The 13,891-nt window shown below is 36.5% G+C and overlaps 1 protein-coding gene across 1 annotated transcript; it reads left to right on the forward strand.

Annotated features, from left to right (window-relative positions):
• Positions 1–4,464: 4,464 nt before the first annotated feature.
• On the forward strand, positions 4,465–5,544 carry LOC129642177 (olfactory receptor 2T1). The gene has a single exon (XM_055566737.1). It carries the CDS (start codon positions 4,588–4,590, stop codon positions 5,542–5,544), a length of 957 nt encoding a protein of 318 aa, XP_055422712.1. The 5' UTR covers positions 4,465–4,587.
• Positions 5,545–13,891: the final 8,347 nt, after the last annotated feature.

The following is a 13,891-nucleotide window of genomic DNA, read 5'->3' on the forward strand; positions in this document are numbered from 1 at the left end:
ATGAAAACTGACCTTTTACAGTCCTCTGGCCACTTCTGAGTTTTCCAAATTTACTGGCATATTGAGTGCAGCACTTTAATTGCATCACCTTTTAGGATTTGAAATAGCTTTGCTGGAATTCCATCACCTCCACTAGTTTGTTGGTAGTAATGCTTCTTAAGTCTTCTTGACTTCAAATTCCAGGATATCTGGCTCTAGGTGAGTGACCACACTATCGTGGTTATCCCAGTCTTTAAATCCTTTTCTTTTATAGTTCTATGTATTCTGGCCACCACTTCTTAATCTCTTCTACCTGTGTTAGGTCCTTACAATTTCTGTCCTTTATCATGCCCATCCTTGCGTGAGATGTTCCCTTGATATCTCCAATTTTATTGAAGAGAGCTCTAGTCATTCCCATTCTATTGTTTTCCTCTACTCCTTTGTATTGTTCATTGAAGAAAGTCTTCTTATATCTCCTTCCTTTTTTCTGGAATTCTGTATTCAGTTGTGTATATCTTTCCCCTTCTCCTTTGACTTTCTAATCTCTTCTTCACTCAGCTATTTTTTAAGACCTCCTCAGACAACCACTTTGCCTTCTTACATTTCTTTTTCTGTAGGATGATTTTGGTTACTGCCTCCTGCGCAATGTTATGAACCTCCATATCCATGGTTCTTCTGGCACTTTGTCTACCAGATCTAATCCCTTGAATCCTTTTGTCACATCTACTGCATAATCATAAGGGATTTGATTTAGGTCATACTTGAAAGGCCTAGTGATTTTCCCTACCTTCTTCAATGTAAGCCTGAAATTTGCAATAAGGAGCTCACCATCTGAGCAACAGTCAGCTCAAGATCTTGTTTTTGCTGACTATATAGAGCTTCTCCATCACTGGCTGCAAAGAATATAATCAATCTCATTTTGATATTGACCAACGGGAGATGTCCATGTGTAGAATCATCTCTTGTGCTGTTGGAACATCTCTTGTGCTCTTGGAAAATGATATTTTCTATGTGTGCTTTATTTTGTCAAGTTTGCTCTTGACAAAACTCTGTTAGCCTTTGTCCTGCTTCATTTTGTACTCCAAAGCCAAACTTGCCTGTTACTCCAGGTATCTTTTGACTTCCTTTCTGCCTTCCAGTCCCCTATGGTGATATGACATCTTTTTTGTGTTCATTCTAAAAGATCTTGTAGGCCTTCATAGAACTATTCAGCTTCAGCTTCTTCAACATCAGTGGTTGGGGCATAGACTTAGGTTACTGTGATGTTGACTGGTTTGCCTTGAAAACAAACCAAAAGCATTCTGTCATTTTTGAGATTGCCCCCAAGTACTGCATTTTAGACTCTTTTGTTGATTATGATGGCTACTCCATTTCTTATAAGGGATTCTTGTCCATGGCAGTAGATATATTGGTCATGTAAATTAAATTCCCCCAGCTCATTTCAGTTCACTGATACCTAAAATGTCAATGTTCACTCTTGCCATCTCCTGCTTGACCACTTCAAATTTACCTTTATTCATGGATCTGACATTCCAGGTTCTTATTCAATATTGTTTTTTATAGCATTGATCTTTACTCTCACCACTAGACACATTCATAACTGAGCACTGTTTCTGCTTTGGCCTAGCCTTTTCATTCTTTCTGGAGCTGTTAGTAATTGCCCTCCTCTCTTCTCCAATGATCCTTCCACCTTGAGGCTCATCTTCTGATGTCATCTTTTTGCCTTTCATACTGTTGATGAGGTTCTTGTGACACGACTATTGGAATTTTTGCATTCCCTACCCCAGTGGACCACTTGTTTGTCAGAATTATCCTCTATGACCCATCTTTCTTAGGTGGCCCTGCACGGCATGGCTCATAGCTTCATTGAGTTATGCAAGCCCCTTCACCACTACAAGGCTGTGATCCATGAAGAAAACGTCATGATTAGGAGAAATCAATTCATTTGATTCCAAATTTTGTTTTACTGTATGTCTATCACATCCTTTCAGAAACAAGATCCTCTATAAAGTGACAGAATCATTTCAGGCATTTTATAATTATTCTCATTTTTACTAAATCAAAGCAAAGTAATATAATTTGTGTGCAGAAGAAATTGACTTATAGCCTCATTATGTTACCCCATAATGAGATTGCAGATAATAAATTTAATCAAATGGGGTTGTTCTCTAACAACTTAGACTTTTTAATGTGCAATTAAAAAGGTAATACCAGTTTCCTGATAAAGGAAGAAGTCTTTGGAGTTTCCTATGTTATTGCTTGAAATATAGGGCCAGGTAGGAAAAAATATATATATATATGGCAGCAGAGAATGTTTAAAAGATTTAGAAATGAACGTGAATGGAGAGCAAAGAGAGCTATTTGATTTTGTAAAGCAATACGTAACTTCCTCTCTGTTTATAGTGCCTTAGTACAAGAGGGAAAAAAAAAAAAAAAAAAAAACAGAAATGTGGGAATTGTGAAAGCAGTTAAAACATTATTAATGTTTAAGCTTTTCCATAAACTGGACAGAATTTTTCCTTTAGAAGCATGTGAAGTGAAGTGAAGTTAGTCATGTCTGACTCTTTGCAACCCCCATGGACTGTAGCATTCCAGGCTCCTCCATCCATTGGATTTTCCAGGCAAGAATACTGAAGTGGGTTGCCATTTCCTTCTCCAGAGGATCTTCCCAACCCAGGGATTGAACCGGGGTCTCCCGCATTACAGGCAGACTCCTTAACGTTTGAGTCACCAGGGATGTCCCAGAATTTTTCCTTTAGGTGCATAGTTTAGTAGTATTCATTAATTGGAAATTGAACAGCCAAAGAAAAATATGTCCAGTTGAAATGATAATAAAATCATACACAGTGTCAGGAAAATATATGATATCTGGCACCAAAGATTTTAAAATTAGCAGGAAAATAAAGTAAAAAAGGAGAAAAACAGAGTTTACCTTATTAAAAATCAGCAGTCTAGATTATAATAATTAAGATAATATTCTCTTGATTATGACTAGTTTTCACTAGTCACATTAATGATTCAGTTCAGTTCAGTTGCTCAGTTGTGTTTTTGCAATCCCATGGACTGGAGCACGCCAGGCCTCCCTGTCCATCACCAACTCCTAGAGCCTGCTCTAACTCATGTCCATTGAGTCAGTGATGCCATCCATTAATGATTACTTATAGTTAAAAATTTAACTATACACATTTAACAATTCACATTTTGGGCACACTTTACTTGATAGCCAGCATAATGTCTATTTGTTGTTCTGGGCTATAAGAACACAGAATGAATTGAGACTACTTGGTTCAAAAACCCCTGCCACCAGCATCATGTGTGACTGTGGGAATATTACTTTTAAATCTGCCATCAGTGAAAGGGGGTTTTATAGTTTCTCACATCTAAGGTTTACTGTGAAGCTTGATGAGTCAATAGATATGAAGCACAAGGCACAAACTGTTCAGAATACCATTATAATTATCTCAATAGTGTTATTTTTCTGTGCAATTGACTCATATTCTCATATTTTTAGTATATTTAGAAGGAACATAGACTAATTTGATCAATTTAACTTTCAAACATGTTGATAAACTATCTCACCTTGACATATTTAACTCCAAGCACATGAAAACTCATCCTTAACTTTCAAAACTTTTGTTGTGGAATTTTTCCTTTATCATCACCAGAAGTTACATAGAACACAGTCAATGAATTTTTCTTAATTATAAATTAATTATTTATTATATCAGGTTTTTTTTATCAATTTTTTATCAATTATAATCAGTAATTATAAATTACTGGGAAAGATATTCCAGTTTCTAAAAACAATAGGTCAGTTGTTCAATATATATGTTTTTGTGTCAGTCCTGAATCCTAACTGCTAATGCTACATGCTAATACTAATCATAATCCTAATGCTAATTATTCATCATCTTAAATGAAAGTTAATTTTCAAAAAATAAAAATAATTCTTTAACAGTGAATGCCTCTTGATGGGATGATCCTTTCACATCCGGGTTTGAGAGAGTAATTTCCATTGCCCACTTTACTTCCTCTATTCAATTTTGTCTGCATTATAGATGAACTGACACCATGAAAACACTTATAGACATTGACTTGAAGCCCAAATGGTAAATTACTTATATTTGTGAGTAAAAGTCAGACACACACTATGAACAGCCAGTCCTGAGATGTTTTGAAGTTGGTGCTGATAATTGTAACAATAAAGATACACTGAATAAGGATAGCATTCAAGGTAGTATTTTCACACACAAAGATGCACACACATATGCAACAGACCAGGTTATGTTTAACTACCGTATATCATGGTGTGCATCCTTAAGTGTAGTTATGTGTATCACTGTTGTATGATAGTATCTGCTGATGTCATCTTGTCCAATGATTTAAAGAATTATTGATTTAAAAGAATTTTACTTAAAACCCTTCTAGAATAGACTAGTTGCTAAGTATCAGTAGCAAAGTAATATGAAGAAAAATATGTTAAATGTTTTCCTCCAACTTTTAGAAATCTACTTCTTAACAATCAATCTGTATGCTGTTTTAATTCCTTGTAAACATCATGGTTTTATTTTAAAGATTCTAGGTCACAGCAGTGCCCTCATAGGATCAATGGAAGAGTACAACACATCCTCTACAGACTTTACTTTCATGGGGTTGTTCAATAGAAAGGAAACATCAGGCCTGCTTTTTGCCATCATCTCTATTATCTTTTTTACTGCATTGATGGCCAATGGGGTCATGATATTTCTGATCCGCACTGATTCACACCTCCACACCCCCATGTACTTCCTACTTAGCCACCTCTCCTTCATTGACATGATGTACATTTCTACCATTGTGCCCAAGATGTTGGTAGATTACCTGCTGGATCAAAGTACCATCACCTTTGTGGGATGCACAGCTCAACACTTCCTCTACCTCACCCTTGTGGGAGCTGAGTTCTTCCTGTTGGGTCTCATGGCCTATGACCGCTACATGGCCATCTGTAACCCACTCCACTATCCAATCCTAATGAGCCGCCGTGTTTGCTGGATGATTATAGCAGGTTCCTGGTTTGGGGGCTCTTTAGATGGCTTTCTTCTAACTCCCATAACCATGAGTTTCCCCTTCTGCAACTCTCGGGAGATTAACCATTTCTTCTGTGAGGCACCTGCAGTCCTGAAATTGGCTTGTGCAGACACAGCTGTCTATGAGACAGTGATGTATGTGTGTTGTGTCTTGATGTTACTGATTCCCTTCTCTGTGGTGATTGCCTCCTATGCTCAAATCCTGACCACAGTCCACCGCATGAGCTCAGTGGAAGGGAGAAAGAAGGCATTTGCCACCTGTTCATCTCACATGATAGTGGTGACCTTGTTCTATGGGGCTGCCATGTACACTTACATGCTGCCACACTCTTACCACCGGCCAGAACAAGACAAAGTCTTCTCTGTGTTCTACACCATCCTCACACCCATGCTTAATCCACTCATCTACAGTTTGAGAAACAAAGATGTAACTGGAGCTATGAAGAGGGTACTGGGCAGGTTCAAGGGTACACAGAGAGTGTCAGGGGATGCTTTTTGACACTTGGCTCCTTCCTATGCAAATGGTGAATGGGAGCCTCTTTAACCAATGTGGCCATGCTCAGTGAAAGATTAAACAGGAGGATAGGTTCAAATGTGAGGGGAAAAATCATTATAAAATGTGTGTCTTCTTGGTCTCCTTTCCTTCATCTTCCTTTCCTCCTGCCTTATTCATATGTATTCAAGATAAATGCTCAGTGATTTCCAGAAACACAAACTAAAATTTCATACTCAGCAATTTTACCTTTTGGAGGTAAAATAAATTGCATGTGCCTTTAGATAGCATGAAGTATGCTAAGGAGTACAGGACAGAAGATGGCACTACAAACATACAAGATTCTAGTGTAAAAATAGAGCTCACCATCTAAGGATAAGAGAAATCTTTTTTTTTTTCTAGGTTTATATTAATATTCTGACCCAGCCCTTTAGGAAGACAGATAGATAGCTAACTGTACATCCCACGATGTCAGATGATAAGAAAAGTCACAGCATATTTTCTCAAGAAGCCATTATACTTGCTAAAATCATTAGGTGATTTTTTTAAATTTTATGTAGAAATAACATATTTAACTTTTTCTTGTTTGCAACACATTATCAAGAACTATTTGTGAGAGAAACTAAAATTGGTGGATGAGAGCAAATGGCATTATACAGAGAAGACAGCGTGACAAGCCTGTTTTCCTGAAAGCATTTCTAAGATGTTGGAGAAACATACAGGAGTACAAGTTGGGAAGATACTAAAAGAATTTTTCAAATATGTCACAAATTAAGACATGTGACATCTTATCTTATCAAGATTAAGTATGTCAGTCATATAATAGAAGTTAGGTCATAGTTCATATCCATAGCCCCACTGAACCAGGAATTGAGAAAGAAGGCATGTGGCAAATCATGTTCACATCTTATAAGACTCTACAAAGTCTTCATTCAAGGATAAAAGGGGCGACTTTATTAAATTCCTCATGTTTATTATCAAATTGGTAAATCTGTCCAAAACTTAACAATTTAAATGTCTTGTCAGATTCATCGACCTCATAAAAAATGAAGCACTCATTATGAGTTCTAATTTACTGATGAGAAAAATAGGGGTCAAGGAATTCTTTAGAGTAACATTTTTTTACCTGTTTTAAAAATAGATTTATTTTTAAGAACAGTTTTAGTTTAACAGAAAAATTAAGTTGAAGGTACAGAGTAGGGTAACATTTCAATTAATGCCCTAAATTGCAGGATTTCAGGAATGAGATTAATGGAATATGTATCTTTCAGATACAAGTCCCTCATTCATTCATTCGTCATAGATGTTAATACAATAGGCAAAGCACTCTCACTCAAAGCGTTATATTTCAATTGGGCCAATACAATGAAAAGAAAGCACAAGCAAGAAACAAGCAAACAATTTATATTTCCATCACATTGTATGTAACTGCAGCTGCAAAGGCTGAACATACCCATAACTTATGCCCTAGGAGGTGCATACTTAGGTAAATTTCTAACAGTTATCTATATGCATAAGCTTCACCAGATGTCATGTGGCAACAAACAAAAAATCAGAAGCTACCCAAAGGCTCACTGATGGTGAAATGAAGACATAAATTGTGGCATATCCGATATAATAATTGTTGCAACACCACTAGTAACAACATGGATTGATCTCAAAAATGTAATGTTGGACTAATGAAGCAAGTTGTTACAAAAGTGTGTATTTGTATAAAATACGGATCCAGCAAGACTAACCCACTCTTTGGGAAGGTTAGTGGTTGACATAGTGAGTGGGAAGACTTCATGTGCTGGTGGTTTTCTGTTTCTAGATGTGGATACATGATATACTCAGTGTTTATTTTGAAAAAGAATTGATCAAGTTCAAATTTTTGTATGTTTAAAAATTTTTATTACACTTCAATAAAAAAGTTTACATATAAATATTAAATTTTCTTTATCTATTTATAAGATCTTTAAAATTTATTCAGCTGAATTCTTTTTTTTTTTTTCTTTTTTAGAATGTTGGTGGGAGTGTAGCAATCTGAAGGAAACTTCTGATAGCTTCAGGAACAACATGCACACTGGCACCCACAAGCACTGAGGGTTGTGGGAAAGTTCTCTTGTGTTGAGCGCCACCCTCTTTGTGTTGAGCCACTGATTTAATTGGCTTTTTAACCCCAGAGCAGGTCATCTTGAGCTAACAGAAGCTTCCACACTGAACCCAACCCCCTAAACCTCTATTCAGTATGCAGTTACCCATCAGATTGGCATCCTCAGACCTCAGTTCTGTTCCTCAGACTCCACTTTTGGAATTGCTGGTGGTTCCATCAGCAGTCCTAGATTTGATTGGAATCCTAGTCCACAGGCCCCATTCTGCAGTCTGCAGATTCAGTTCTTTTCTCTGTCCCCAGTTCCACACTGGGCATCGCTGGTGGTACACACAGGCCTACTACAGGCCAGTTCATGGTAACATCTCTTTGGTTTCTGCTGGTCTGTTAAATTTTAACCTGAGATAAAACTGTTAGATTGCATGCTGCCTATTACTCAGACTCCATGTAACAATAAATTTTTCATGGAATGGGTTAGGTTGACGCAAAGTCATCTGCCACCTTAAGAAAATTCCTGTGCATTGATGTACACTGGAAAACATCACACAACACCCAACCTAGTGGTACAACTGCTTAGGTATTAGGTTGGCTTTGAAAGATTCAAAAGCTAAGGAAATAGGATTCTCAAATATCAAAGAATTGAGTGTGTGACCTTCCAACACATCTGCTTTATTTATGTATAAGAACTCAATACCCTTTATTTGGGTGTCATCTGTACCTTGTGTCTTGGATTAAACCTTTATTTACTTAAATTCTGAAGACATTTGGGCACATTGTACCACATTTCACCTTGGCTAATAGGAAATCTATTATTAGTCCCTCAATTGACCTACTCAATAAATAATGACATATTTTACATTAAAAATCTGATACCACATCCTTATGATTTCAGGTAATGGGAAGTCAGATTATGACTAAAATTCTGAGACTATTACAATGGCTGCTTCACAGAGAGTGAACGGTAGGGGGAAAAAACACATTAAAGCAGAAAGACCTCTTTTGCTGTCTTTCATATGTTCTGAAGAAAGATGTTCCTCTTACAGCTTAGAGTTTCAGAAGTAAAGATGTTAAGATGTACTGAAACTTGACACATATTTTGAAGGCATGGATAATAGAAGCTCATGATATGTTGAGTTTGAGGTGTGAAAGAAATAGGAGAATCAAGAAGAACTTCTAGATATCAGGCCTAAACAATAAAGTAGATGATGAATATCTTTGTTGAAATAGAGTGAAGCAGGGTTTGTGCATAGAATTGAGAGTTCTTTTTAAGAATGTTAAATTTCAAATGTCTATTGAGTATCTAAGTGGAAATACAATATAAAAAGCTGGATATTTTAATCTGTATATAATTTGGGTTACTAAGGCTTTAGGGGTTATTTCATGCAGATGAATGCAAAGACATGCTTATCCTCCTGCTCAGGTTTAGTTGCTCAGTCATGTCCAACTCTTTGCAATCCTTTGGATTGTAGCTTGCCAGGCTCCTCTGTCCATGGGATTTTTCAGGCAAGAATACTGAAGTGGGTTGCCACTTCTTCCTCTAGAGGATTTTCTCAACCCAGAGACTGAATTCACATCTTCTGTGTTTCCTGAATTGGCAGGTGGATTCTTTGCTTCTCAGCAGTTAGGGATTAGGTTAAAAGATATACATAGAGAGGCATTGTATAGAGAAGAAACGAAAACTGCAGAACTTGGTCAGGGAAATTTCAATATACTGATGTCAGGCCATGGAATAGGTGGCAACAAATTATTAGAAAAGATGTGAAAGGGAGGTGTACACCATCTGAAATACCAGGTGTAGTTTGACTAATGTGAAACAGAAAGTTGAACACCTGAGTAACCAAGTTCATAGACACATTTATTCTCTCTAGAGATATTTCCATGGCATGATTGAGAACACCCAATAAAGTGTGTTTATAAACACCCTACAAACACCCTATCAGAAGAAAGGTGAAGTTATATCTTAAGAGTTATGTGGGGTTAAGGTAAGGTTTAACAATTCCTTTTGGTATGAATAATATTAATACCATTTGGGTTTTGCCAGTCAATCCTAAAGGAAATCAACTCTAAATATTCATTGCAAGGACGGATGCTGAAGCTGAAGCTCCAATACTTTGGCCACCTGATGCAAAGGGCCAACTCATGGGGAAAGACCCTCATGCTGGGAAAGACGAAGGCAAAAGAAGAAGTGGGTGGCAGAGGATGAATGGTTAGCCCCAGTCGCTCAATGGACATGAATATGAGCAAACTGTGGGAGATAATGAAAGACAGAGAAGCCTGGTGTGCTACAGTCCATGAGATCACAAAGAGTCCTACATGACTTAGTGACTCAGTAAAAACAGCAGCAATTTAGATTTTGACAAGAAATGTCTGGTGTTGAAGGAAAAATCAAGTGATTCCAGAAAGGAGTATTTCAGGATGCAGGTTTGTTAATTGGGTGAAAGAGATTGGAATACAGAGTCCAGTTGGAAGGTTTAATTTTGAGTGGGAGCAGAAACACTTCCTCATAAAAAGCAAGGCTAGATTACATAAAATGAGGAAAAATAAAATTGAATATTTTAAATTTGTTCCCTTACTTCCATTATTCCTACTCCCTAATCCATCACTATTACACAGCTACCTGCTTATTTATTGTTTTTTAACACATGCCTGATAGATGAATTTCTATGGTCTTGGGAACACTATCTATGACAGCCAAATTTTTGGTTGAAATTATTATTTGAGTTCTTTTAAACTATTAGTTAGATTGATTTAAGCAGAAGAATGTGAAAAATTCTAAATCCCACAGTTAGAAACTTCACAAATTTTTGACATTTTGCCCTACAGTTTTGACCTGTCTCCTTTACTAAGAATTGATAACAAAGCTTAGTATGCAGTCCATTTACAGTGCTATTTGCTTGGAATTTTTGAATTTACGACTACCTGAGTTTAATATCATTACAGAAGAATGTAATGGGTGACTAAATTGTGTCAACTTATACAACCTGCTTCTGTGCTTTGGCCTGAGTATTCAATAGATCAGATATCTGGTTGGCACATGACCAACTAGTTCTCCTCTCTTTTTTCTTCATAGCCTTATCACTTAGGTATGCATCCCTAAAAATCATAGTTTATTTTTGCCTATTTTTGAACTTAAAAATATTGCTATACCACATTTATTGTTTTCACATTTGGTTATTTCACTGAATATTGCATTTGTGATATTAATCTTTTTTTCTTTTTTGGTATAGATGTAGTTTACTCACTTTTCCTTAGTGTTTGGCATTCCGACTGAATATATTCCAGTTGATCTATATCCATTCTGTGGTTTTTAGGTACATTTTTTGTTTCCAGTTTTGTCTATCTGAAATAATTTTGCTTTTGATATTTCTGTACCTGTGTTCTCACACACAAATGGCCCCAAAATAGGGTGTATACCTAAGAGTGAAATTTATGGAAAGCAAAGTTTGCACACCTTAAAATCTACTACAATCAGTATTTCAAAATAATGATACAAGTTTATACTCCATCTAGCAGTGTAGCCCTTCATTTGGCTAATATTTGGTATTGACTGAATTTTTTATTATGTGTATATCTATTGATTATATAATGCTACCCAACATGGTTTTAGTATCTATTTAATTGATTTTTAATGTATTTGAATAACTCATTTGTTTTTCAGTCACTTACACTTCTTTTGTAAAGTGCCTACTTTTTACCCATTTTTAATTAGATTTCTGCTTTTTTCTAAAGATGTACACAATTTTTTAAAAAATAAATATGCTGTGTATTTTTAGTTTGTTATATAATGTACAATTGGTGACATTTGCATTTTTGATTCTCACTTATATGTAAATAGAATTATCAATATTTATTAATGTCAGTGTGTTTATGTCTTATTTAATTAATTATTCTACAACAATAAAGGGGCTTCCCAGGTGGCTCTAGTAGTAAAGGACCCACCTGCCAATGCAGGAAATGTAAGAGGTGGATGTGATCCCTGGGTCAGGAAGATTCCCTGGAGGAAGGCATGGCAACCCCTCTAGTATTCTCACCTGGAGAATCCCATGAACAGAAGAGCTTGGCAGGCTACAGTCCACAGGGTCACCAAAGTCAGACATGACTGAAGCGACTTAGCACACATAACAATAAAGTCATGAAGATATTCTTCTATTTTGTCTTCTAAAGACTCATTAAAAAAAAAACTTCATATTTTTACTTCTAACTGACTAGAATGATTTATATAACATAAGAAGCAAAGCAAATTTTTCATTTTCCATATTGATAATTTTTCCAGCATAGTGAATTGATAAAGTTTCCATTTTCTCTAATCCGCAATGACATCTCTGTTGTTTTAAAATCACATACTTACAAAGTGTTTTCTGTTCTTGATGTCTGTAATTTCAATCCCCTCTTTTTTTCATATGGCTTCTCCATCAGGATTTACACCTAATCACTTTAGTGACCTCCACGTGGGTAAATCCAATTATTAATTCTCAGGCTTCATTGTATTTAACCCATCAGCAGCATTTCATCATCAACTGAGGATATGTGTTTTGTTGTTTGTTTATTTCTCTTTAATTCAGCTTCAAGTGTACTATATTGTGATGGTTTTAGTTCATCCTCATTGATTTTTGTTTGCTTTTCCTTCTAAAATCTTCATATTTTTCATTGTTTCCTTTATTCTGGCTCACTTCTCAACATTGCAGTGCCTCCAGCTCAGTTATTTGTCTTTCTATATCTATTTCCTGATCAGCTCTTCTAGCTTATTGGTTTATTCATATAATATCTATATAACGATGACTCCAGTTCAGACCTCTTTCCTGAATTCCAGACCCATCCATTTAACTCCTTACTTGATATGGCCACTTGGATATCTAACTGTTTTTACAAATACACCTTTCGCCAAACATGTAGATTTTTCTAGGCCCACCAATGGCAGTTAATCCCTTCCTGTAGCTCTATGTGAACTCTTGAGTTATCTCTGAAACTTTTCTTTCTCTTGATAACCATACACAGTCAGTGAGAAATTCTAGTTGGCTCTATCTTCAGATTACTTCTAGTCTCTAGCCACTTCTGAAATAGGCTCCAGGTTTATCTTAGTCCCCTAACATATTTCCAAAGCAGCAGCTAAAGTGAAGACTCATCAAATCATGTCACTTCTGTGGTTAAAACCCTGCTATAGCTTGCTATTTCACATTTTAGATCTTAGTGAAATCTAAAATCCTTGTGATAGCCTCAAGGACCCCTGCAATATGCTCCCTCTTATTACCTCTTGATGTCTGTTCCTACTATTCCCAGCTCCTTACTGTGCTCCAGCTACCCTGGTTGTCCCACCCTTTATTAATAGGCTAAGCACACTCCTACCTCAGGACCCTTCCAGTGGATTTTCATTCTGGAATTCTCTTCCCCCAAACTATCTTTATGGCTAAATTCTATATCTCTTTATGATTTAGCTCAACTTTTATTCTCCTAAAATAATGTACAGTCGTCAATGTTATTTTTAAAAGCAACAAACATTACCTCATCCTCAATAATTCCTTTCTTCCCTCACTTTACTATTTTTTCTCCAGCATTTGAAATTGTTTATCATGTTATACTGTTAACTAATTCTATTTAATTTTAATATTTGTGTCCCTGCTAAAATGAAAGCTCCATGAGATCAGAAGCCTTTGACTATTTTGAACACTAACATTCCAATGGTCTAGAAAATGACAGCACAGAGTAGAAGCTCAGTAAATATTTATTTGATGAATTAACACTTCATAAAAATGCTCATATATGCATGGACCTGTTTATGAACTCTTTATTCTGTTCCTTTGATTTAATTGTCTCACAATGTGTCAGCTTTACATTGTTTTAGTAGGATAGCTTTAAAATAAAGCTTGATTTCTGAAATAGCAATTTTACCTGAATTGTTCTTATTTAACATTGCGGCGCTGGAGCAGTGGCTGTACAGCGCTGGAGCGACATTGAGGAGATGCCCCACGTCCAAGGGAAAAGGAGAAGCCCCAGAAAGATGGTAGGAGGGGCAAAATTGTGTTTAGAATCAAAATCCAAACCTGCCAGAGACACTCAGAGAACTCAAACAAACCTTGTGTACACCAGGACCCAGAGACCCCACAGAGACTGAGGCAGAACTGTGTTTAAGTGTCTCATGTGGAAGTATGGGTCAGCAGTGGACTACCACAGAGGCAGGGGCTCTGGGTGCAGCAGACTTGGGTATGGCATAAACCCTCTTGGAGGAGGTCATGATTAACCCCACTATAGAGCTGCAGAACTTAT

Source organism: Bubalus kerabau, chromosome 1 (genome assembly GCF_029407905.1).
Source record: "Bubalus kerabau isolate K-KA32 ecotype Philippines breed swamp buffalo chromosome 1, PCC_UOA_SB_1v2, whole genome shotgun sequence".
Taxonomy (NCBI): Eukaryota; Metazoa; Chordata; class Mammalia; order Artiodactyla; family Bovidae; genus Bubalus; species Bubalus kerabau.

Coding starts and splice junctions, on each gene's coding strand:
- LOC129642177 (XM_055566737.1), top strand. CDS start 4,588: ATGGAAGAGTACAACACATCCTCTACAGACTTTACTTTCATGGGGTTG.